The following is a 27,432-nucleotide window of genomic DNA, read 5'->3' on the forward strand; positions in this document are numbered from 1 at the left end:
AACTTTAACAGATGAGGAGTTGCTTCTGTGGATGAGCCAAGAAAGTGATTTCTTGAGATGGAATCTTCTCTTGGTGAAGCTGTGAACATTGTTGAAACAGAAAAAAGAATTAGAATATTGTATAACTTATTTGATAAAGCAACCTCAAGGTTTGAGAGGATTCACTTTAATTTTGAAAGCTCTACTGTGGTTAAAATGCTATTAAACAGCATTGCATGCTACAAAGAAATCTTTCATAAAAGGCAGAGTCAATTGATGTGGCAAACTTCATTGCCATCTTATTTTAATTGTCACAGCCACCTCAATCTTTATCAGCCACCACTCTGATCTGTCAGCAGCCATCAACATTGAGGCAGGACCAGCCACCAGCAAAAGGATATGACTCATCCAAGGCTCAGATAATCAGCATTTCTCGCAATAAGGTGTTTTTAAGTTACAGTATTTCTATTTTTTTAGGCATAGCACTGTTATACACTTAGTAGACTACAGTATAGTTATATAAACATAACTTTCATATACACTGGGAAACCAAAAAACTTGTGTGACTCACTTTATTGTGATTTGCCCTTTATTGTGTTATTTGCCCTATTGTGGTTGTCTAGAAATGAACCTTTAGTGTCTTCAAGATATGCCTTTATGTAGAGAAGTACATTCAAGTGAGATGCAAAACCCGATATATCATTGCACTGATACATCATACAATTGTATTATAGCTTTCTACGTAAATGTCCTGCTGCATTAATGGGTGACTCCCTATTATAGGGTTCAGGATACAGTGATTCACTATACAGGGATATATGACAGTTTCGTGTAAAGTTCACAGTGTAAACATTGTAGTGTTTCTAGACCTAGAGTTGGAAGTTCAACAATATGCATTTATAATTATATAACTGTGTAACCTCTCAGTACAATCATAAAAATGGAAAATATTGAAGTATCCAGAAACTTGATAGGAACTGGAATATCAGCAATACCATTTTATCAAGCTTCCCACACAGCAGCTGTGCAAAGCCATTGTTGTCACAATAAAATAGATAAATTTATGTACTTACTTAAAGACAAAGTTTATGAGAGCACACAAAGCTACATTAAACTGATTTTACAATGGAATTAAAAGCATGCTAGAAGGCTTCTATGTTATGTGCTTCTGCACAGTAAGTGGGATCTGATCCTACAAAGTAAAAGTGAATAGAGTTGCTCTCATAGTAAAATTGAGTATAAAAGGAAATAACTCAGAGAAGGAAATACAACGAACAACAGCAACTAAATGTATAATGTTCTTTAAGGTCTGATGTCTTGAAGGTTTTCTTGCAGTGATTGGTGTAGACAGTCCCATGTACCTGAAGTCGTTCACCTGCATTATTTGGCCATATCAACTTTGTTTACCAAGTCCACATAGAAGATACCAGCATAGTCCTCCTAAAGCAAAAGGCATTGCTCAGGAGCACTGGTGCCTTTGGACTGTATTGTAGGTACCATAAGATTTCTAGCACACATAGAATCTAGAATTTAATGAGCAAAGACTCTATTCACCCAGAAATTTCTTTTTAATTCTGTACACGTTTAAACACTGAATCAATGAATTCTTCCATATACACGCGATTGATTGACATAAAAATTCACCAATCCTGGCTGTTTTTACCTCGCTCAAAGACAGCTTGCCATCTGACCCCTCTTAAATGAAGGGTTTTTGTTTTGTTTTGTTTTGCGTTCTTTCTGTCCTGTTTTTTGGGAGTAGGGTGAGGGTTGCTGAGAATGATTTTCTTGGGAGTATTATAGATGGTGATTATAGCCTGTGGCAAATAGATTAGCAGAGTAAGAGCTGACCATGAAAAAAAAATTGGTGTTTCATACTGTGTACATTTCAGAAGACATTCTACAAATATACTTATTTGATCAAAGGTGTAAGAGATTCTTTCAAATTATGTACCAGTATATTTGCATATTTTGTTTTAGGGTACCATGCCACATTTCTTTGTCTAAAAATACACTTGATCCCAGAATTTTGGAGTGTCAAGGCCATAACTGACTCGTATCTTTAGGTTTTCCTGGGAAAAATTTATCAGGATATTCTTATTCTAAAGCAAAGTCACTATTAATTAAATTATCATATGAAAATTCCAGTTAAAATGAAGGCAAGTGTATTTGTCACAGCCTATGTTGTTTAAGATAATGTGGAAAAATGATATGAAAGCAGCAAAGAATATTGTGAAAATAAAGCCATTCGAAATCTGTGTAGGAATAATTTCATCCGTGGAACAGGAGGATCTAGGTATAGATGCAAATACATATGGGAATTTACTGTGTGATTAAAAATGTATTTCAAGTCAATGGATAAGAGAGGCCTTTTTCAAGAAATTTATGTTGGGCAGTTGGCTGACCATTTAGGAATATAAAACAACAAGATCTTCACTGAAGTCTTTATAACAAAATTAAGTCCAGAAGGACTGAAGTTTAAAAATTAAAAATCATAGTTGTAAAAGAATTAATAGAAAACATCGATGTTATTTTCATAATTTTTTATTAGAGAAGGCCTTTCTTGAAAATTGCCAACACAGAAGACTTAGAGGAAAGAGACTAAATATTTTGACTACATAAGCATTAAAAACTCTGTATTACCAAAAAAGGCCATAGACAAAATTGACAAATATATGACCAACTGGGGAAAAGTATTTGCAACACGTAATAGCCAAGGACTTACTGCCTTAGTAAGTAAAGAGTATAGTAAATTAGTAAGACAAAATACAAGATACAGATGAAGGGAATTTTCAGTTTGGGATTGTGTTGGATTGATATGACAGGAATTCAGATAGAAGGGCTTAACAAAATGAGGGCTTTTCTTTTCTCACATAAAAAGTCTGAAAGCAATTCAGCCTTTTAGCCTGGCACACAGGCTTCATAGTGCATTTAGGGCTTAGCCTCTTTCTGTTTGGCTATCTTTAGAGGGTGGCTTTATTCTTCATGAGAACAAGATAGCTGCTCCATTTCCAGCCACTACATCTGAAACAGATGGCAGCAGCCAATAAAATCTGTGCTAGTCAAGTGTGCTGTTTAATAAGCTCTGCTAGAGAACTTTGCCACTTAGCTAACCAGCCGCAAAGGAGTCTGGGAAGCTAGGCACTTTTCTGCTCCAAACAAAATTAGGGATTGCCTGTAAGGAATAAAGGAAGAATGGAAGAATGGATAATGTGTAGGCAGCCAGTTTTGTATGCTGCAGATATGAAAGCAACTCACAGATAAAGAAGAACAAATGGCTTGTAAACGTATGGTTAATTACCTTATAAATAAATGTAAATCAAGACAACAGTATGTTACTACTACTTTTCATATATCAGATTAGTAATTACCAAAAAGTTTGCTAATACTCTGTTTTTGTAAGGCTGGCATTTCCTTATGGGGAAAATAGGTACTCTCAAACACTGTTCTTGTGGGTGTAAATATTTTTTTAGAGGAAAGTTTAGGAATCTGTAGTAAATAAATGTGTATGCTGATCAACTCTGTGTTTAGAAATATATCCTGTAGATATATTCATACACGTGTGAATATGTCCAGATGTTCACTGTGGTATTATTTGCAATAGCAAAAATAAATAATAAAATTGGAAACAATCTAAATGTCCATCAGTAGGATACTAATTAAAGAAGTGATGGCATCTATGTCCAAGAGCATATTCATTGTTGAAAAGTCTAAGCTAAATTTGTGTGTGCTGAGATGGAGGATCTCTGAGTTACATTGTTGAATTTGAAAAGTCAGATTGAGAGTAGTTTATATAACATGATCCTGCTGAATGAAAAAAATTTTTTAAATGCCTGGATTAAATATGGACAATTTCAGAAAGGATATACAAATAACTTTTTTTTCTTACTAAAACTTTTTATTTGTGGCTTTGTTGATAAGAATAATATTCTTTTTAGGTCCAAGTGACAGTGAATATAGTACATTGAAAATTGCCTTGGCGTGGCTTCTGCCTGTAAGGGTCTCTTGATGGTACTTATGTCTATAGAATAGGCCTTGGAATAAGACACTTTCATTTATATAATTTTTTTTGTGTGTGTGAGATGGAGTTTTGCCCTTGTTACCCAGACTAGAGTGCAATGGCGCGGTCTCGGCTCACCGCAACCTCCGCCTCCTGGGTTCAGGCAATTCTCCTGCCTCAGCCTCCTGAGTAGCTGGGATTACAGGCACGCGCCACCATGCCCAGCTAATTTTTTGTATTTTTAGTAGAGACGGGGTTTCACCATGTTGACCAGGATGGTCTCGATCTCTTGACCTCGTGATCCACCCGCCTCAGCCTCCCAAAGTGCTGGGATTACAGGCTTGAGCCACCGCGCCCAGCTCATTTATGTAATTTTGTGGGGTTTTTGTTATTGTTGTTACTTAAAACCTACAGGGGTGGTTTTTGTGGTAACTTTCTTAGAAGAACAGTAATTTCTTGAAAATTTACTTCTTTGTCATGGGATAGTCAAGACAGTTAACAACCATTAAGGATGCCAACTTAACAATCAGCTGAATCCCAACCACCCCTCCTTTTCTTGATGTAAAATGAGGAATATACCTGGTCATTGGGCATAGTATCTATGCTATGTAAATTGTATATGGAGATATATTTCCTTATTACAGTAGAAGCATTTTTGTCCCAAACCTCCACTACCTATATTGTTTGTTCTCTTACTTGCTGGGGTTTTTCTCTAAATTTTATCTTTATCAGAGAGGGCATCCTTGACCATCCTGATTAAAATACTGTCTCCCTCCATACCTATCATACAACTGTATCTCTCTTATCCTGCTTGATTTTCCCTTCTAGCATTGCTTGTTTATTGATTGTCATATCATAGATGACTTGAGACCACTGATTTTGCCTTTTTCATTGTATGCACGGTAGTTGGTACAGAACAGATTCTTAAGTATTTTAAAGTGGATTTTTAGAAAATATGAAATATTTGTTGAATGAATGTTGTAATACTCAAATTCATGGCTTCTAGTTTAGTATTAATATGCAAATGTTCATCTGTACCACCCCACCTACTCCCACAAAGGACAGTTTGCCTTCTGCCACTGCCTGGCTTTATTTTGCCCCTTTTCTACTTTGTGATACTCCTGGAGAAGGAGTATCAGTAGCTGGAAATGGGGGAAGGAAGGTGTTTAGTACATTCTCTGCATCTTTTGGGGTGTTGGCAGGATAGAGGACTCTGAAGGCAAAGAACTTCTTCTTACCTAAAAGTTAATCATAGAGAATGCCAGAACTAGGGCTGGAAACCTAGGCCCATTTGGCTTCCCCTCCACTGAGTCTTCAGTTCTCTGTAGGGCCTTCTCACTTACTCCCTTGGTCAGCAATTCACCTATCTCAGCCTATCATTGTTGCTAGATGATGGGTTTGTGGGATCCGAGGACCCTCCACTTGCAGTTAGAGTGCCGGGATGGAATATTCAAAAAAAGATGATGCTTTCTGATTCTTCCTAGACTACTTTATGATTTTCAAAATATGTTGTTTTTTCTCCTCAACTGAAATATTTCCTTGAACACAGAGACCTTGTGTTAAACTTTTTAAAACAACAACAACTGTTGTCATTTCTAATACAGTATCAGTTACATATATGATTGACTAAAGCAAGAAGCCAAGGCTTTAATTGAATTCTCAGTTTGGTTTCTTCCTCCTAATCTTTGTGGCAGAGTCAGTAAATTTATTCAAAGATTGAATATCTCTCCCATATCTATAGGCTCTGATTATAGTTTGGAAGTTTGGAATTTTCTGTTCTGAAACAAGTTGATTCTTCCTATCTTTTGAATTTTGTTAGATAAGGGATTTCAAAATGATTCTTGGCCAAACCTAACTCAGTTCTCAATTCAGCTCTCCTCTCCTCTTTAAATTTAAGTTGGATACCTTACAATTATGCTTATCACCAGAAAATGACAACAGTGATGATACCTGGAGTGAGGTGGATTCTTGAGGAGCAGGTGTAGTCCTCAGGATTTGCAGACAGAGACCTGGGCCAGTGCTGTAGTGCGCACCTCCCACTTCTTCCTTCTGTTTCTGTAGGCTCATTTACCTCCATGTACTTGAGGATCTTTCTTTCCTTTGGTTTCTCTTCTATAAAGTGAGTGTAGTGAAAATCATTCCATAGGGATTTTTGTAGGAGCAGCAAATGGTAGAATGCAGTTAACTTAATATACATCTTATAGGATGATGGAGACAATCTTAATAGACTTAACTGCATCTTAAGAGAAAAAGTCCTTGATCTTCCAGGAAGTATAAACTGTTATCCTACTTCTTTATTTAAATAAGGTATTCATAATCTCTTGTTGTGGAGTTGGGGTATACGTTTTCAGTAAGGAATAGTCATCATTCCCCTGTTCTTTATTTTCTTGCTCACCTGACCTCCAAACGGTTTCTCTCTGTGTGTCAATATAATTGTTTTTCTCAATACATGTGTAATTCCTCCAAGAGAAAATGGCATTCAAGTGATTTGATACGTAGGCATTCAAAAGAAAAATGAAATGCACAGATTGTATTGAAAGGACAGAAATTCTTTATTAAATGTAATGGGAAGGTGGAACACTAGCAGCTACCTTCTAGCTACAGAATCCCTCTCTTGATAAATTCTTACATGTTGAAGAGGAACCTTTGTGTCTGGTTTTGCAAAAGGATCTCTGATGTTTTAGCTTGTCTGGTATCAGGTAATTCTGGTTGCTGCTTGTGGGTAGAGAAGAATCTTGAATACTAGAAATACTCCTAACGCTATACATGCACATCAGAGACTATTAGTCCAGTGTCTAATTTTTCAGATGAAGGAAAAAAAGCAAGGTTCAGAGAGGTAAAGTGTTTTATTCAAGAAGACAGCACCAAATCTGGAACTCTGATTTCCTGGTTTCCTGGCCCTGTGTTCTGCCCATTTGTGTGTTGTGGACGTCTGTAGACTTGTTTGTCTAATCCTAACTCTACTCCACTGGCCTTGTGGTTCCAGTTGATCATACCAGGGTTAACTCCTTTGGTTTTTTTCCTCTTAGATTTTATGAGATGGCAAATTCCTCTTTTTGTTCTAGGTTATTCTAATTAGGAATCTGTTACTAGCAACCAAAGTAATATGCATTTAAATTCTTGTTAACTTCTCTGTTTTAATATTTGTCGTGGTTCTACTCTCAAATTTCTTCAGTGTTTTCATCCTTAAAATTTATAGCACAAATACAGTAAGTGGGTCTGTAATTTGTTTATAGTCTGGATTTACAGCCTAAGTGAATGTCCAGATTACATACATTTAATCACAGTGAGTGTATCTCACCATCTGTAGTGACAGTTTCATTCCATAGCAGTTACAGGCTTAGATATTTAGGGGATCTAGTTGAGACAATTTTATTATAATGAATAAACGTTGGTCTTCTTTCTTACTTCTTTATTAATCCACTTGTTTTATGCAGCTGCTTGCACATATGTTAATAGAATTTAGGATTGTCTTAGTTTATTACATTTTGTCCTTGGTTCTCTATGTGGATGTAGAAGGCGCTTAGGCGGTGTCCCACATGTTACTTCATGTTAATTTTTCTTTTTTTCTTTACTAGTAAGAAATAATGTTTCCTTTTATATACACACTTTAAGATTTTTAACTTGGGAAACTGATACCCTATTACCACCACCATCTAGTCAGTTGAATGCTGGCTCCAGCTGTTGTAGAAGATTGGCTAGGCTGGTATAGTAATAGATCTTGTTCCACATGATAGTCTTTGAAAACCAACGAAACGCTGAAGGGTCTTTACTATCAATGTTACTGCCACCAAATGTTTATATAGCATCTTAGAAGTTAAAAAAAATTCATGCATATAAATTCAGTCCTCACAACAGCCTTGAAAGATGTCTTTTAATATCCATTACCTGAAGAATACAATTAAAAAATTACATCTTAATAACACATAGTTGCTATCCCAAGACTAAGACAGGATTTTCTGCCTGTGTTAGCGTTTTTCTGGCACCACGGTGATAATGTAAAAATCTGAGTATTTTCCACAAAAAATGTGGAACCTTCAAATATGCTCTAACCATATTTTCATTAAATAATTGGATGAGTTCATATCAAAGGCAATGCTGATACAAGCTTGCATGGTAGCCTGGAGCGCCTACTCTCTTTCAGAGCACTTGGGTAAAAGTTCCATTCTCTTCTTTCTTGCCATTCTCTTTGCCACACTGCAGTGATATAGGCAGGAGTGTGTGTGTGTGTGTGTGTGTGTGTGTGTGTGTGTGTGTGTGTGTTGGAATCATTTTGCTAATCACTAGGGTGCTTCAAAGGTGTATCAGATACCTTTACCCCAGAAGGTTCCGATCTGTATAAAAGGCATTAGAGCTGAAGAACAGATTCAGTTTATGGGAAGAAAGGGTGCCAGGAAGGACAACTCACAACAGTGGGCCTAGGGGGAAATCTTAGGGTAGTGGAGTATGGAAGTCCAAATAATGTGTAAAAATAAACAGTGTGATAAGATTGGGCAGGATAAGAAAGGCTATGCTAGACTGAGGAATTTGGGCATCATTCTCAGACAGTTGGGAGCTATTACAGGTTTTTCAGTTGTTTAATGATGTGGCCATGGCTGGGATGCATCTCTTATTACAGTAAACTTTGATGTCTCTGTTTCCTATGCCTCCCATGTCCCTTCCATGAACAACTCTATTAGTTCTACTCGCAGAATATATCGCAGACCCAGCTTCTGTAGACAGCCTCCATTGTCACAAGGCTCACCCAAGCCACTGTTAACTCTCAACTAGGCTGCCACAGCAGCTGCTTTAGTGGCTTGTTGCTTTTATGCTTGCCTTGTCATTACATTCTGCATAGCTAAGTAACTTTTACAAGTCCAAATTAATGTTATCACTGTGACCTGGCCTTGCCTCTCTCTTAAACTCATGTTCTATTCTCTCTCTTCCCTCCCTCCCTCCCTTCCTCCCTCCTTCCCTCCCTCCCTCACCACAGAGTCTCTGCATTTGTCAGTTGATCTGCCTGGAATGTTCTTTCCTCAGATTATCACATGGTTAGCTCCTTACCAAAAGAGGCCTTGCTCTTTGATGTAGACGAGGCCCAGCCCCAGTGACAGTCTCCATCATTTACCTGGATTCATTTTCTTCACAGCACTTATTGCTGTTGGGTGGGTCTCCATATTGTTCTGTGAGTTTAATACTTGTCCCTCAAGCTGCTCAACTAGATGTATGCAGGGACTTTGCTCACTTCTATATCGCCAGTGCCTAGAAGAGTCCTGGCACTTAGTACATTTTTATTGCATTAATTAATTTAGAGATTTGAACGACTAGAGCAGAAGGCTGATTGGAGCTGATTGCAGGGTTTCTTGGACAATGAGAGTACATTGAGGGTCTTGTCAGTGGGAATGAAGGGAGCAGGGGCAGGCAAAAATGAGGTCACAGGGAGAGCTAACAGATAAAAGCATTTAGAGCTTAGATAATCTATAGGAGCCCAGGAGAAGTTTCTGGAGTTGGTGGTAAAAGGAACAGTTTTAGAGGTGCCGAGTTTGAGTGCTGCTGGGGTGGAGGTGTCCAGCACACTGTTGCATTTTGAGATTATTCAGAGGTTTTTTTTCATTACCTGAGAGGCATTGCTAGCAAAGTTCATGGGCTCAGAAGATGCTAGGGGAAGCCATATTTCCTACTCAATGATAGCATGGCTATAGCAAGTGATTGAACCTCTCTGAAGCTCAGGTTCTTCATCTGCAAATGATAATAAAATGTCTCATGGCAGGGTCGTTCTGAAATTTAAACTCCTCAGTGTATCATAATTCTTCCCCCCCCCGCTTTCTTTTTTTTTTTTTTTTAGCTCATCAGTATGAGAGTTTTTATTTGTTTAGCTATGCACATCCTAACTACATAGTATACTGTGATCTGTTTCATTTCTTGTATAAGTCTTGTTATTATTTTTTTTGGTACCAGTCACTCTTTCATCTCCAAACTTCCCTCAAAATCTGAAACATTTTTTCTCAATAATTTCAAACCAACATGTATTCAGTTTATTTTTTCCTGCCCTTGGAATTACCTTTCCTGGCCTCCTCTGGCTTCATGCTCCAATTTGGACAGTTTGCTCTCTCAGTTTGCTGCATAGCTGTGTCATTGGAATCCCATTATCTTCATTTGTTTTTGATCCTCTGCATCCAGATCTTATTTCTTCATTATTTACCTCGCTCCTTCATTCTGTCAAGGCACAGTCATCCTGTAGCTTTCTGAGGAAGAACGCATGGGAGATAAACTCTTTGAGACTTTGTAGCATTTTATTCTGCTTTTATACCATATTGACTTTTTGGCTGAATATAGAATTCTAGGTTGGAAATAACTTTTTCTCAGCATTTTAATGCCTCATAATCTTTTAGCTTCAGGTGTTGCTGTTGAGAAATTTGATATCATTATAATAACCTTACTTCCCATGTGATCTTTTCTTCCCATATGAAAGTTTTTAGACCCTTCTTTCCTTCCTTAGTATCTTAATATTTCATAGTGATAAATCTTCATGGGGCTTTTTTTCATGAGCTGTCCTGGGAGGTTGATGGACTTTTTTAATTTGAACACTCATCTTCAATTCTTGGAAATGTTTTTGAATTATTTCTTTGAAATTTTACTCTTTTTATTTTTTCTAGTCCCTCTTTCTGAAACTCCTATTATTTGCATATTGGATAATTCTGGCCTAGTCTTACTGTTTTCTTATATTTTTCACTCATTTTTCATCTGTCTTTTTAAGGTTGTTTGTTTGTTTGCGACAGAGTCTTGCTTTTTTGCCAGGCTAGAATGCAGTGGCATGATCTCAGCTCACTGCAACCTCTGACTCCCTGGTTCAAGCGATTCTGCCTCAGCCTCCTGAGTTGCTGAGATCACAGGCACACACCACCATGCCCAGTAATTTTTGTATTTTTAGTAGAAACGGGGTTTCACCATGTTGGCCAGGATGGTCTCAATCTCCTGACCTTGTGATCTGCCTATCTCCACCTCCCAAAGTGCTGAGATTACAAGTGTGAGCCACTGCGCCAGCTTCTAATTTGTTGTTGTTGTTTTACTTTTTTTCTGCTCAGTACACCTGCCCAAATTTTCCCTGTGTTACTATTTTATTTTAGTCTCTGTCTTTCCTAAAACAGAGACTTAACTAATACACCTGGTAATCCTACATTGTCAGTGCTTTTTTAATAGTTAAATATCAACTGTTTGGTATTAACTATTTAATAAACACCAAGCTGAACTAAAAACCTTTTGTGTATGAATCATACTTGTCATCTTGAAGCCCTTATTTAGGCAAGGACATGTCTTTTCTTTTGCTGGAGGTGGGGGGTGGACACACAAGTAGATCTTTTTTTTTTTTTTTTTTTTTTTTTTGAGACGGAGTTTCGCTCTTGTTGCCCAGGCTGGAGTGCAATGGCGCGATCTTGGCTCACCGCAACCTCCGCCTCCTGGGTTCAGGCAGTTCTCCTGCCTCAGCCTCCTGAGTAGCTGGGATTACAGGCACGCACCACCATGCCCAGCTAATTTTTTTTGTATTTTTAGTAGAGACGGGGTTTCACCATGTTGACCAGGATGGTCTCGATCTCTTGACCTCGTGATCCACCCGCCTCGGCCTCCCAAAGTGCTGGGATTACACGCTTGAGCCACCGCACCCGGCCGTAGATCTTTACTCTTTAGTTGGCTGGGTTGCCAGAAAGGGATTATCCTGTCTCTTCTTGGAGGATATCAGCTTGATTTCTTGTATCCTAGGAGCTGGTTATTTCACTGTTTAGCATAAAGGCTTATACCTCAGCAACCTGTTTTCAGTGTGCAGCCTCTTTCCTGCCCTGGACTAACCCTGATGTTCCCAAGTCTCAACTCTCTCTGGTTTACCTTCTGTAGAGACTAAATATCCTGGCTTTCTCAGGGTTAGAGAGGAGTAACTTCCTTTTTGGAAAAGAACTGAAGTTCTGATCTTCTCTTCTAGATCAGGAGTTGGCAAAATTTTTCTGTAAAAGAGCCAGAGAATAAAGATTATGGGCTTTGCAGCCTATAGCATAGTCTCTGTGGCATATTCTCCTCCTTCTCTTCTTCTTCCTCCTCTTCCCCCCGCCCCCTTTTTAACAACCCTTTCAAAAGTAAAAAGAGAACAAAATAATGGCATTCTTAGTAAGACAACTTCTAGTCTAGAGGATTCTTTTGGACACTCTCGGCCAACCATCTTTTATCATCTCTACCCTGTACCCATGCCCAAGTTGCTTCAAGAGAAACTTGAAGCCTTCAATTTCTGAACGCTTTTGCATTTTATGGCAAAACTGGCTTGGTTTCCTGTGGGTTTTCTCCACTCCAATTTCCCCCGGCCCCATGAAAACTTAGGTTTCAACTTTCTTGGGTTTGCTAGGTGAGCAACCACTTACCTGTCTTCTTACCATTTTCCAAAAGGTCAGTTTTTTCCTTGTCTGCCACTTTTTCTGCCCTTATTGGGCTGTGGGTTTTTTCTTCCTTTTCCATCAGTTCACTAGGATTTGGGGAGGGACGGAGAAAACTACATGTGTTTAATATACTAAGTTTAACCAGAAGCTCCCACCAAATCCAGTTTGGTTGGGTTTGATTATTATTACTCTCTTTGATAGTGCTTGGGTTAATTTTGCATTTGTTCTCCATGTGCTCACTTGCTATGCCAGCTATCTGAAGAAGATGTCCTTGGGGAATAAAAATGAGGGGTTTTAAAATATAATGTAATTGAAATGCTCACAGTGGTTCAGTGTGTGAGATCTCAAAGAGGCCCAACTCTTTCTAACCATCAGACTCTCATCATAGAAATTCAGTTTCACCCTTCTTTGTGTGAACCATCAGAAGCATTTTAAAATGTTTATAATAAAGTTTGTGGCTATTGTTTCAAATTGCATTTAAGGTAGTAAACTGAAGCTTTTGGTGGTGTGTCCCTGACAGCAGGGAGACCCTGTGGTAAGTGATCTCTCAGAGTTGATCAAAGGGAGTCGTTGAGCATTTTTTCCTGTATTTGTGTTTTGGTCCTTTAATCTGGTAGTGTTTCCAGTTCCGTTCTGAATACAGTAATGCACACTCCCTCCTCATCTTCTTGGCAGTGTGTGGCATTTTCTTTGCGAAATGGCCCCTGTTCAGGCATAAACCTGCCTTTGCCATCAAGTGTATAATGAGATATGAACAAAGGTGATTGTCAGAAAATGGGCATCTTTCAAGATCTTATTCATGCCACGTTTTTGTTTTAGTAATGAAATGAAAATTGAAAATGAAAAAAAAATTCACTGAAAAATGACTACTAGTCCTCTCTGCCTAGGTTCACCTTTCCTCGCCAGTGAAGATGGCGTGCTTGGCGGAGTGATTGTTCTCCGTTCGTGCAGATGTTCTGCTGAGCCTGACTCCTCCCAAAATAAGCAGACACTTTTAGGTGAGTGAGACATAAGCATTGTGTGCATCTTTCTCTTTTATTTTCTACAAGAAAAAATGAAAATATTTATATCCTTAAGTCAATAATTTTAAACTGTGGGAGGGTCAGCATGCTTTATTGCTATCTGAACATCCCATTCTACTGATCTTTTTCCTTAAGTAAGCATGTAAAAGGTGAATGTTCATTTTTAAGTACAGGCTTAGAAAATATATTTCAAATAAACTTAGAACCAAGGACCTTTACTAAAGTCCAGTAATAAGAACATTGGACCCTGTATTCATGCCCTATCTTATTCCAGAAAGCATTTGAGGTGACCCATAACAAGGTACACAGTAACAGAGAGAGAAGTTTCTTCCTGTTTCCCTTCTCCAAAAGGAATGAGAAGCGTGTGAATAGCAACTGGCCTAGAGGTCAGTCCTGCCTTTTTGCCTCATTAGCCATGACACCTTTGTGCATTGGTCTCACTGTTCCGTGCCACTTCCTCATCTGTAAACCACGGACGTCTGCCCTGCTGTCCTCTTAAAGCTGTGGTGAGGGAGGGTCAAATGAGTGTTTTTGCAGATTTGCAGATGACCATCCAGATGTGTGGTTTTGTTTCTAGCCAAGCACCAGTGGGGATGAAACCCAGCCCACCCCCTGTTTATGAAGGTGCAGACTTGTGGGGCTGCCACTTACCACAGGGTTGCCTTTTTCTAATCCATCTCTCCAGAAGGGACACATTAAAAAATTCTGCATAAAGGTGACACATACGCTAGCAGGGGCAGCATATGTTATTTTTTAAGTTAACTTTTAACTGAAGTATATACATATATTTAGAAAAGTGTACAAATCATAACTGCAACTGCTTGATGAATTATCACAAAGTGAACCTATCCCCTGTAACCAGCACCTAGATTAGAAGAAACAGAACTTCACCACAACCCCAGAAGTCCCCTTTTGACCCTTTCTGATCTCTTTCCCCTCCAAAGTTAAACAGTATGCTGACTTCCAACACCATGGTTAGTTTTACCTGCTTTTATTTATTATATAAATTAAACCAGGAATATGTATCACTTGTGTCTAGTCTTCAGTGAACGTTAAGCTTGTTAGATTCATCCATGTTGCAGTAGGAGTTTGTACGTTTTCATTGCTGTATTCTATTCTATTGTATGGAGATAGCTCAGTGAATTAGTCCATTCTTCTGTTGTTATTTTGTTTTGATTTTTAGTACAGCACTGTGGGTCATCCACAGGGCTTATGGTAGTTTAACCCTTCCTATAAATTTCCTTGCAGAAAGCATGAGTGGTGCCTGATGTATATTGTGTGATTATTGTCAATTGCTATAGTATACGTCCCTTCATAGTTTATAAAATAGAAGACTGAGTGTTTTTTATGAATATAAAAATGCTTTTTCTGTAGAAGCCTAAAACATTTTCATAGAATCTTTTTGTTCATTCCTCAGAGAAAAAATACAGTTTTATGTAAGAGGCCTTTTTCTCCACCTAGATGCTAACCACCAGCTGTATCTTTTTTTTTTTTTTTTTTTTTTTTTTTTTTTTTTTGCTATAGTCTCTCTCCTTTTACCCTCTTTATGTAGTACTTCGGTTGCTCCAAGGAGATGTGTGTTTTAACAGTCATGTTTTGTTAAACCAAGACAAGTAGTAGTTTTTTTCCTCTGGCCAAACTGCTATTAATCATTGTTGAATCTTTTGAACATTCTTCCAGTTAAATAGTTAAACTCAACCTGGTTGGCTTTAAATATATACAGATTTAATGATCTTAGTTGGATTTTATTTGTGATTCTAGAATCAGGCAACGTCTTATTTAAAAAAAAAAAAAGAGAAAGAAAAAAGAATAAAATAAAATAAAGAATAAAGGAGAGGAAGAGAGAAAGAGGAAGAGGGAGAGAGAACGGGGGCTTGCTTTACTTTTCTCCTTTTCTTTTCCTCCTTCACTCCCCTACCTCACCTCAACCTCTGTCAACAATACCATTGTTGTTGTTATCATTTGTCTTCTTACATCTATACTTATCTCTATAGTTTGATCAGGGGTTGATTCTAAATAGTGTCAGTAACCAGCATGGACAGTATCAAGACATGGGCTTTCCATAAAACATTTGCAGGGACATAGATGAAGTTGGAAACCATCGTTCTTTGCAAACTAACACAGGAACAGAAAATGAAACACTGCATGTCCTCACTCATAAGTGGGAGTGGAATAATGAGATCACATGGACACAGGGAGGGAAACATCACAAACCGGGGCCTGTTAGGCGTGGGGGACTAGGGGAGGGATAGCATTAGGAGAAATACTTAATATAGATGATGGGTTGATGGGTGCCACATATCACGATGGCACGTGTATACCTATGTAACAAACCTGCATGTTCTGCACATGTATGCCAGAACTTAAAGTATTAAAAAAATAAAATAAAATAAAAACCTCAGAAGAATAACCCTTAGTGTTTGGGCAGTGGCGGGTGGAGGAGCATTAAAATTGCTTCATTGATTATTCCTAGAAAGGAGTTCATAGTACTTTGCTGAGCCAGGAATCTTACCCATTTATGTTAACCCTGAAAACTGTAAGGTCTTTCTGGTTGTCTTTTCACTTTTGGTGGTATAAAAATGCATATTTAAGGATAAGTTATAGTATTTTCACTCATGTTATATAGTTTTTATTACCAACGTAGTCATTTATAAACTGGTTCCTACTCTTTATTTCAAGAGGATGCATTAAGTGTGAAGTGCCACTTTATGAAATAAGTGAAATCTTGCCATTTGTTAACTGGAGGGGTTGATGCTTGTGAAACTTATCTACTAAAATCTGGTGAACATAGGCCAATGTCAACTTACAGATGCTACCAATTATGTGGACTTTTTTTCACTTAAAAAAGTTACGAATGTTAAGTATGTGATAAGAAAATTAATTCAAACTGTATAGAAGGATAGGAAACAAAGTAAATACAAACAGTATAGAAGGATAGGAATCAAAGATGTGAAAGTCACCTTTTACACTCCATTTCCAGAGCCACCAGTCATTCTTTGGTTCTGGTTAATCTCATGGGAAGCACCCTCACTCTGTAGAACGTGCTCACACATCCATTTCTTGATTAGTCAGTAACTTGTGACCCCTTGCTGTGAAAAAATTAAAAACTTAGCTCACACCATATACCACTTCCCTTCCTTCCTGATTTTTGTTGGAATTCTACTCTAACTTGAAATAATACTTTTAATTTTATTGTACTCTAACACACTGTTTCTTGATTTATTAACTTTATATAATGTCTATCAAGCATTCTTCACCACTTCAACGATGTAAGTTGAAGAAAGTTCATGTGCTGTTTTCTGTTAGTCTGTTTTCTGTTGTTTATAACAGAATACCTAAAACTAGCAGAATACCTGAGTAATTTATAAAGAAATTAATTTATTTCTTACATCATGAAGGCTGAGAAGTCCAAGGTCAAGGGGCTGCATGTGATGAGGGCGTTCTTGCTGGTGGGGACTCTGCAAAGTCCCATAGGGGCACAGGGCATCACATGGTGAAGGGGCTGAGTGTGCTAGCTCAGGTCTCTCTTCCCTTCTTATAATGCCACCAGCTCCAGTCCCATGATAACCCATTAATTCATGAAGGTATTAATCTATTTCATGAGGGCAGAGTTCTCATGACCTAATCACCTCTTCAAGGTCCCACATCTTAATACTGCCATATTGGTGAATAGGTTTCAACATGGATTTTGGAGGAAACAAACATTCAGACCCTATAGTATTCGCTTTTCTCCTTTTCTTTTCCTCCTTCACTCCCCTACCTCACCTCAACCTCTGTCAACAATACCATTGTTGTTGTTATTATCATTTGCCTTCTTACATCTATACTTATCTCTGCAGTTTGATCAGGGGTTGATTCTAAATAGTGTCAGTAACCAGCATTGACAGTATCAAGATTATAGTATAATATTGCCCACTGCATACCCTGGAAGTGGAAGATCAGACCCATAAAGAGCCGTGTTTGTCATAAACCTCTGCCTGTAGAAGGAGACTATGTCAGTCATTGAGATCAAGTGGATTCTCCTTTTTATCAATTGCTCCAAATCAGGCTACAGCTTAATTTGCTTCATGTTTGGACCATGACTTCCCATTGATTTCTTTTTCACTGTCATGAGAGTATAACTTGATAAATTCATGGCTCCTGGATGCTCAGTAATTTCTAGTAACCAGGAAAGCTCAGAAGTCTTTATTTTCTACACATCCAAATAAAGCAATTTCCAAAATAAAAAAAAAGAATTTAACTACTGTATATTGTTAATCACTTTTTTGGTCCCAAGAATAATGTAATCACATAATCTCCTACTATAGCCTTTTATGTGTTCACTTTCTTTTCTCAAAATCATAATGTTCTCATTACACCACAAAAGGAGTTTCAGTCAAACCTCATTGCCACTTGATGGAGTTTCCTTGAAGCCATTATGTAGGCTCTCCTCTTGACAAATACATTATCAGAGCTTCCGTGAGCTGCTTCCAGGGTGATATAACTCAAGTACCGGACACTTTTGAGGTTTGTCCTTTGTCTACTGATTCATGAATAGAGTAGGAAAATCTCAGGTATGAAGGAACTTTCAAAGTCTACTTGTGTGACCCTGTTCCGGGTGCTTTGTCTATAGATTGTTGAATACACCTCCCTTCAAGAGGTGGAGCTCAATTCCCCTGTCCTTGACTGTGACCCAAACACTAGAGACTCGCTTCCAACCAATAAGATTATGGCAGAAGTGACAGTGTGTGATATCTGAGACTAGGTCAAAAAGGCATTGTGGCTTCCTCCTTGGGCTCTCTGTTGAATCACTCCCTCTGGGTGAGACCAGCAGCCATGTCAGGAGGACACTCAAGTAGCACTGTGGGGAAGCCCATTTCGCAAAAGAACTGCAACTTCCTTCCCAACAGCTGCTTCTGAGAAACTAGGGCTTCCTGCCAATGGCCTCGGAAATCTGAGTGAGCCTTCAGATGACAGCATCTCATTGGAGGCCCTGCAAAAGAACCACCCAATGAAGCAACTGTGGAATTTCTGACCCACAGAAACTGTGAGATAATAATTGTTTGCTGTTGTAAACTACTACATTTTGGGAGAATTTATTATGTAGCAATAGGTAACTAATAAACCTTTTAAGCCCTTTCTTCTAATAAGCCACAATGACAAATCAAGGTGCTCTGTTGCCATCTTAAGGCAGATGTTGGGTTTTGGTTTTCATCAGTAGATCCTGGTTCTCTTTTTGGGGACCCTGTGGGATAAATCTGATGAGTGACTTCTTAGATTGCAGTCTCTAATCAAGTTTCCCCAACCTCTTAAGCCTCCTCACTTCCAGCCTTTCCTTCTCTATTTGTCCCCTCAGTGCCATCTTATTATTGCTCCCAGAGTTCTTTTTATATAACAACTCTGCAGCTGGCCCAGAGAACATAGCCATAGGTCCCAAATCAGGGACAGGAGAGAAGACTTCTCTAAAGAAGAAAGGGCAAAAATGAGAACCTGACCTAGAGAGCCACACCAATCCCAAGATCAGAAGGACACTGTTCAACCCAAGAGTGACATAAGTATATGAAATTAGTTTACCATGTGTCTAAACTAAATGTTGAATCTTTTTATGTATGCTACAATAAGACAAACATATAACTCTTCCTGTTATTTCCATGCTCCCTACCTTTAACTTTTCAACAAGACACACACACACACACACACACACACACACACACACACACTCACCCTCTGCTGCTGAATTTCCTATAGGACAGATGGGACATACAGACACACACACCCTCTGCTGATGACTTTCCTGCAGGACAGATCACACACACAAACACACACACCCCCACACCCTATGCTGGTAAATTTCCTATAGGACAGATGGGAACTACCTAACTTGATGAGAAATGCCATCCCCTGATCTGACCTCAGAATATGCTTTCAGTGTTTTCTTTTTTTTAAAATTTATTTATTTTACTTTTGGTGCATACTACATCTGGCATTTCTTTCCATGTTATCCCTCCCCTCCCTCCCCACCTCCCACTGTCTCTCCCCTACCCCCTCATCTGCCTCCAGTATGTGATGCTCCTCTCCCTGAGTCCACGTGTTCTCATTGTTCAACACCCACCTATGAGTGAGAACATACAGTGTTTGGCCTTCTCTTCTTGTGTCAGCTTGCTGAGAATGATGGTTTCCAGATTCATCCAAGTCCCTACAAAGGGCATGAACTCATCATTTTTTATGGCTGTGTAGTATTCCATAGTGTATATATATCACATTTTTTTTGTCTAGTCTATCATTGATGCACATTTGGGTTGGTTCCAAGTCTTTGCTATTGTACACAGGGCTGCAATGAACATACATGTGCATGTGTCTTTATAGTAGAACGATTTATAGTTCTGTGGGTATATACCCAGTAATAGGATTGCTGGGTCAAATGGAATTTCTATTTCTAGATCCTTGAGAAATCGCCACATTGTCTTCCACATTGGTTGAACTAATTTACACTCCCACCAACTGTGTAAGAGTGTTCCTATTTCTCTACATCCTTTCCAGCATCTGTTGTCTCCAGATTTTTTAATGATGGCCATTCTAACTGGTGTGAGATAATATCTCAGTGTGGTTTGGATTTGCATTTCTCTAATGACTAGTGATGATGAGCAATTTTTCATTTATTTGTTGGCCTCATGTATATCTTCTTTTGAAAACTGTCTGTTCATATCCTTTGCCCACTTTTGAATGGGGTTTGTTTTCCTTGTATATCTGTTTCAGTTCTTTGTAGATTCTGGATATTAGCCCTTTGTCTGATGGGTAGACTGCAAAATTTTTTTCCCATTCTGTTGGTTGCCAATTCACTCTAATGATGGTTTCTTTTGCTGTACAGAAGCTCTGGAGTTTAACTACATCCCATTTGTCTATCTTGGCTTTTATTGCCATTACTTTTGGTGTTTTAGTCATGAAGTCCTTGCCTATGTCCATGTCCTGGATGGTTTTGCCTACATTTTCTTCTAGTGTTTTTATGGTGTTATGTTTTATGTTTAAATCTTTGACCCATCTGGAGTTAATTTTAGTGTAAGGTAACAGGTAGGGGTCCAGTTTCTACTTTCTGCACATTGCTAGCCAGTTTTCCCGACACCATTTATTAAACATGGAGTCCTTTCCCCATTGCTTGTTTTTGCCAGGTTTGTCAAAAATCAGATGGTTCTAGATGTGTGATGTTTATTCTGGGGTGTCTGTTCTGTTCCAGTAGTCTATGTCTCTGTTTTGGTACCAGTATCATGCTGTTTTGCTTACTGTAGCCTTTGAAGTCCAGCAGTGTGATGCCTCCGGCTTTGTTCTTTTTGCTTAGGATTATCTTGGCTATGGGGGGTCTTCTGTGATTCCATATGAAGTTTAAAGTGTTTTTTTCCAGTTCTGTGAAGAAGATCATTGGTAGCTTGATGGGGATAGTGTTGAATATATAGGTTACTTTGGACAGTATGGCCATATTCACGATACTGATTCTTCCTAACCATGAGCATGGAATATTTCTCCATCTGTTGTATCCTCTCTGATTTCATTGAGCAGTGGTTTGTAGTTCTCCTTGAGGAGGTCCTTTACATCCTTTATTAGTTGTATTTCTAGGTATTTTATTCTCTTTGTAGCAATTGTGAATGGGAATTCACTCTTGATTTGGCTCTCTGTTTGTCTGTTATTGGTATATAGGAGTGCTTGTGATTTTTGCACATTGATTTTGTATCCTGAGACTTTGCTGAAGTTGCTTATCAGTTTCAGGAGATTTTGGGCTGAGACAATGGGGTCTTCTAGATATACAGTCATGTCATCTGCAAATAGAGACAATTTGACTTCCTTCTTTCCTAATCGAATACCCTTTATTTCTTTTTCTTGCCTGATTGCTCTGGCTAGAACTTCCAATACTATGTTGAATAGGAGTGGTGAGAGAGGCCATCCTTCTCTAGTGCCTGCTTTCAAAGGGAATTCTTCCAGCTTTTGCCCGTTCAGTATAATATTGGCTGTAGGTTTGTCATATATAGCTTTTACCATTTTATGATACCTTCCATCAATACCTAGTTTCTTGAGAGTTTTTAGCATGAAGAGCTGTTGAATTTTGTCAAAGGCCTTCTCTGTATCTATTGAGATAATCATGTGGTTTTTGTCTTTGGTTCTGTTTATGTCATGGATTACATTTATGGATTTGCGTATGTTGAAACAGCCTTGCATACCCGGGATGAAGCATACTTGGTTGTGATGGAGAAGCTTCTTGATGTGCTGTTGCAATCTGTTTGCCAGTATTTTATTGAGATTTTTGCGTTGATGTTCATTATGGATATTGGCCTGAAGTTTTCTTTTTTAGTTGAGTCTCTGCCTGGTTTTGGTATCAGGATGCTGTTGGTCTCATAAAATGAGTTAGGGAGGATTCCCTCCTTTTGTATTGTTTGATACAATTTCAGAAGGAATGGAACCAGCTCCTCTTTGTACCTCTGGTAGAATTCGGCTATGAACTCCTCTGGACCTGGACTTTTTTTTGGTTGGTAGGCTATTGATTGCTGCCTCTGCCTCAGCCCTTGTTATTGGTCTATTCAGGGTTTCAACTTCCTCCTGGTTTAGTCTTGGTAGAGTACAGGTGTCTAGGAATTTATCCATTTCTTCCTGGTTTACTGGTTTATGTAAGTAGAGCTGTTTGTAGCAAACTCTGGTGGTAGTTTGTATTTCTGTGGGATCAGTGGTGATATCCCCTTTATTGTTTTTTAATTTAATCTATTTGATTCTTCTCCCTTTTCTATTAATCTGTCTAGTGGTCTATTTTGTTGATCTTTTCAAAAAACTAGCTGCTTGATTTATTGATTTTTTTGATGGTTTTTTTTTGTGTCTCTATCTCCTTCAGTTCTGCTCTGATCTTAGTTATTTCTTGTCTTCTGCTAGCTTTTGAGTTTTTTTGATCTTGCTCCTCGAGCTCTTTCAAATTTTGACGACAGGGCGTCCATTTTAGATCTTTCCTCTCTTCTCTGGTGGGCATTTATTGCTATAAATTTCCCTCTCGACACTGCTTTAAAGGTGTCCCAGAGATTCTGGTAAGTTGTGTCTTCATTCTGCTTGGTTTTGAAGAACATCTTTATTTCTGCCTTCATTTCATTGTTTATCCAGTCAACACTCAGAAGCGAGTTGTTCAATTTCCAAGTGGTTGAGTGTGTTTTTTGATTCTGAGCTCTAGTCTGATTGCCCTGTGGTCTGATAGACTGTTTGTTATGATTTCTGTGCTTTTGCGTTTGCTGATGAGTGATTTGCTTCCAATGATGTGGTCTATTTTAGAGTAAGTGCAATGTGGTGCTGAGAAAAATGTATATTCTGTGGATTTGGGGTGGAGCATTCTGTATATTTCTATTAGGTCTGCTTGGTCCAGCTCTACATTCAAGTCCTGGATATCCTTGTTAATTTTCTGTCTCATTGATCTGTCTATTGACAGATTGACAGTGGAGTATTGATGGGAGTCTAAATCTCGTTTTAGGTTGTTAAGAACTTGCTTTATGTATCTGGGTACTCCTGTGTTGGGGGTCTATATATTTAGGATAGTTAGCTCTTCCTGTTGGATTGATCCTTTTATCATTATGTAATGCCCTTCTTTGTCTCTTTTGATCTTTGTTGGTTTGAAGCCCATTTTATCAGAGACTAGGATTGCAACCCCTGCTTTTTTTTGTTTTCCATTTGCTTGGTAAATCTTCTTCCATTCCTTTGAGTCTATATGTGTCTTTGTATGTGAGATGGGTTTCCTGAATACAGCACACCGACGGGTTCTGACTTTTTATCCAGTTTGCCAGTCTGTGTTTTTTGATTAGGCTGTTTAGGCCCTTTACATTCAATGTTAATATTGTTATGGGTGAAGTTGATCCCACCATTTTGTTACTGGCTGGTTTTCTTTGCCATTAGTTGACTCATTTTCTTCATTGTATTTTTGGTCTTTGCTAACCGGTTTGCTTTTGCAGTGACTGGTACTTGTTCCTTTACGTGCTTAGTGTTTCTTTCAGGAGCTCTTATAGGGCAGGTCTGGTGGAGACAAAATCTCTCAATAATTCCTTGTCTGTAAAGGATTTTATTTCTCCTTCACTTACAAAGCTTAGTTTGGCTGGATATGAGATTCTGGGTGGGAAGTTCTTTTCTTTAGGGATGTTGAATATTGGCCCCCTGTCTCTTCTGGCTTGTAGGGTTTCTGCCAAGAGATCTGCTGTGAGTCTGATTGGCTTCCCTCTGTGGGTGACCTGACCTTTCTCTCTGGCTGCCCTTAGCATTTTTCCTTCATTTCAAACCTGGTGAATCTGACGATTATGTGCCTTGGGGTTGCTCTGCTTGAGGAATATCTTTGTGGAGTTCTCTGTATTTCTTGAAGTTAAAATTTAGACTGCCTTGCTAGGCTTGGCTTGGTAAATTCTCCTGGATAATCCTGGAGCATGTTTTCCAGCTTGGATTCATTCTCCCCATCATATTGAGGAACACCGATAAAGTGTAGATTAGGTCTTTTCACATAATCCTATATTTCTTGGAGGCTTTGTTTATTTCTTTTTACTTTTTCTCTTTTCTTGCCTTCTCTTTTTATTTCATTGAGTTGATCTTCAATCTCTGATATCCTTTCTTCTGTTTGATCGATTTGTGTTTGTTTCAAGTAGTTCTCTTGCTGTGTTTTTCAACTCCATCAAGTTGTTTATGTTTTTCTTTAAGCTGATTATTCTAGTTAGCATTTCGTCTAACCTCTTTTCAAGATTTTTGGTTTCTTTGCATTGAGTTAGAACGTGTTCCTTTAGCTCAGAAAAGTTTGTTTTTATCCACCTTCTGAAGCCTGTTTCTGTCAGTTCGTCACACTCCTTGGTCAAGTTGTGACCTGTATTGTTGAGGAGTTGTGATCCCTTGAAGGTGAAGAGGTGTTCTGGTCTTTGATCGTTTCATCTTTTTTGCTCTGGTTTTTTCCCATCTTTGTGGATTTACCTGGCTGTGGTGTCCGGGAGCTGCTTGATGAGGTTGCTTTTCTGCCTGTGGAGGCGCTGCTGGGTTTCTAGGGACTCCTTCAGGTTACTAGGGAAGCTTCCTGTGTCTTTTTTGTTTACACTGAGAGATTAGGCCTGCCTCTTCCACTGACCTGTAGACTGCTGGGTTGTCAAGAATGCTGTCCTGTTGCTATGTAGGCTTCCTGTGTTTTTTGTTAAACTATGTAGCCAGGTCTCGCCCCTCTAGTGGTGGGTTGTGCCTTTCCTCCATTGGGCTGGATCATTCAGGGTTCATCTCAGACCGTGGCACTGGCTGCACAACCTTCTAGAGTCAGAGCTTCAGCCCTCTCGGGTTTATGGGGGAGGGTAGGGACCCACTCAGTGGCACCCGGCTGTCTCTCCCTTTCAGCTTCCTCTCTCTCTGGTCATGGGTTAGGGACCTGCCCAGCTGCTCCTGCTTACAGCTCCCCCTCCCTCCGGGCAGGGGGAGGGGGCAATAGCTCAGTCCACAGGCTTTTATTCAGCTCTGAGCTTGTAATTCTCGTTGCTTGATTGGCAAAGATTCCCTGTTCTGTGTATTGCTGAGGCTTTGGGGGAAGTGCTGTATCTGTACGGAGTGTCAGAGGGGGGGCCTCAGACTCGCGGGTCAGATGTACTTTCTGGGTGAAATGGCACTCCTCCCCACCTTGGTCTGCCCTGAGTGGGCTTTGCTCACCATGGGACCAGATCTGTTGAAATGCACCTGGTACCTCAGTTGGAACTAGGAGATCTCTGGATTTCTGTGTTTCTCTCGCTGGGTGTTGTGTGCTGGAGTTGTGTCTAATCGGCCATCTTGGATCTTCCCCCCTTTCAGTGTTATTTCTGACTACTAGTTTTTTAAACAAGTTGACAAATAATAATTGTAATAATTGTATATATTCATGATGTTGAACTAGTTTTCTTTTCCTTCATTCATTCTCAAAATCTCAACTTCTGGCCACTTCAAATCACTTGGTCTTCCAAAGAGTTATGTTTTTTTCCCAATAACTTGCACATGCTCTTTCTGTGCTAAACCCTCGGCCAATAAAAGGCTTTAAAACCCTAATCAAATGTGAATCTTCTTTGAATCTTCTGGAAGCCCTCCTCCGAGGTAATTTGCTCCTTCCTTGTGCTCTGTTAGCACCACGCAATTGATGTTCCTTCTAACACTGACTATGACACATCCTAGTTAGATGTTAAAGTATCTGCCCTTTTCCCAGGCCAGCACTTCTTAATCTTTTTTCAGAACTCAGTTATTTGAGAGGAATAAATCACAGTCTTGGAGCCCCGGTGACACACACAGGGACTACAGAAGTTTGAAATCTCTTTCTAGGTGTTGGAAAATTCCACTGCTTCTAAGAATTATACCGCCAGATTATGAATTGAGGGCAGAGGCCATGTCATACTGAATTTAATAGGTTCCCAATAATTATTGGATGGATGAATTAGTTGCCAAATGTAGTTTCCTTATTGATTATTTAGCAGAAATGTTAAAAGAAGTTGACTGCTCTTCCAGAAAAATGGAATATGACAGAAATATCCTCATGCTCGTAAAAAACAAAAAGTATTGGTTGGAAATGTTGGATAATGAGGAGCATCCAAGAACAAGACAATTTTGAGGCAGTTTAATGGGATCACAGAGGAAAGCCTGTGCAAATATCCTTGTAAAAGGACAATTTGGACGCGAACATGTTTGCAACACCCATCCTGCCACCTCCTACCCCCAGATCATGAGATGCTGACAAAGCCCAGCCTACAAATCGCTGATTTAACACAAAGCAAATGCTTGTGCCTGGAATGAAATAGCTGAAAAGAATTAATTTCTCTCTGGTTTTAGAGAAAAAAATAAACCAATATATTTTTACCTGCCGAAGTACAATTACATGTACTTTTCAGGCTGCTACAGAAGTACTTTATTGAGGCTGCTGTATGATTAATAGATAGATAAACAAAGGCACATCAAATTAAGTCTTCTGGTGAAAAAAATGAGTCCTTTACTATTTTAAGCTTGTAATTAGAAACAAGTAACTAGAATATATGCAAATGTATAGCATAAACAGTCAAACTTAATATATGGGTTAATTTTCTGTTTTGTACTTTGTACCACGCGTCTTGTTGGGGGCCTGGTAGACCCTATGAAGTTCAGGAGTGTCTGCCAGGGAGTGGTTAATAGGAAGCAGTGAATATGGGGATCAACAAGAAACAGATTCCATGTATTTAAGAAAAATCTTAAGCAATGCAGGAGAGAAGGCATATGGGCTCTTAGGGGTAAAAAAGGCTGTGTGTTTAGCCAGTGGCCTTTGTGCCAGGCTTGTGTTGGAGTTCTTCATCCTAAACAGATTTGAGGCCTATAGTTCACCCAGAGCCTGATCATGTAATGAGCACACACGGTAATTGTTACCTTGCCATTAAGTTAACCCCACCTTACCCAGAGAATAACTTCAGGTTCTTTCCACAAATGTGTTCATAACACTGATAATTATCTTTTGTACATGATACTGCTTCCATTTGTCCAGCAACTCTTTTATCCTGTTTTTTTTTTTCATCTTTTACTCTGAAATGTTTCATGTATTTTTAAAAGAAGAATATAATAAATTTGTGAGTTATAAAGGATAATAATAAAATGAACACTTGTGGACCCGCCACCCAGCCTAAGAAATTGCCCATTACCCATTACGTTTGAAGCCCCCATGGGGGCCTCTCTGATCTTATTACTGTGCTTTCTCCCCATCCTTTACTTTGTGTTTACCTCCTGCTTTTCCTGAAAGCCTTTGCACACTTTTATATATCTCTAAATGATATATTGTTTAGTTTGCTTGATTTTAGACTTTACATAAATGGTATATGATTTATTCTATGAGGATTTTTGTGTGCTCTTAAATAATTACCTGAAAGGATGAGTTATTTTGTCATTGTAGACATAGCTCTATCAAATCAAACTATTCCACTGTTGCCAGTTAGAACTAAAATGGGATATTTTCCTCCCTCTTTTCACAATAGGCAAAGCTTTTTATCGAGTAGTTTGTTTTGTTGCTGTTACCAAAGTATTGCTGTGGTTTCAGGATAAAAAAATGCTTAAT

The 27,432-nt window shown here is 38.8% G+C and overlaps 1 protein-coding gene across 8 annotated transcripts in view; it reads left to right on the top strand.

Annotated features, from left to right (window-relative positions):
• TASP1 (taspase 1) overlaps positions 1 to 27,432 on the top strand; it is a 249,191-nt gene that overhangs the window by 182,355 nt on the left and 39,404 nt on the right. For all 8 annotated transcript variants that reach the window (XR_012519292.1, XM_074406223.1, XM_074406225.1 and 5 more), the window contains one exon: positions 13,263 to 13,373. Coding sequence is in view for 7 of the 8 variants with exons in the window: in XM_074406223.1 (XP_074262324.1) it covers positions 13,263 to 13,373 (111 nt within the window). In the remaining variant the exon portion in view is untranslated. The remainder of the gene's footprint in view (positions 1 to 13,262; positions 13,374 to 27,432) is intronic.

This window comes from Saimiri boliviensis, chromosome 9 (genome assembly GCF_048565385.1).
Source record: "Saimiri boliviensis isolate mSaiBol1 chromosome 9, mSaiBol1.pri, whole genome shotgun sequence".
Lineage (NCBI taxonomy): Eukaryota > Metazoa > Chordata > Mammalia > Primates > Cebidae > Saimiri > Saimiri boliviensis.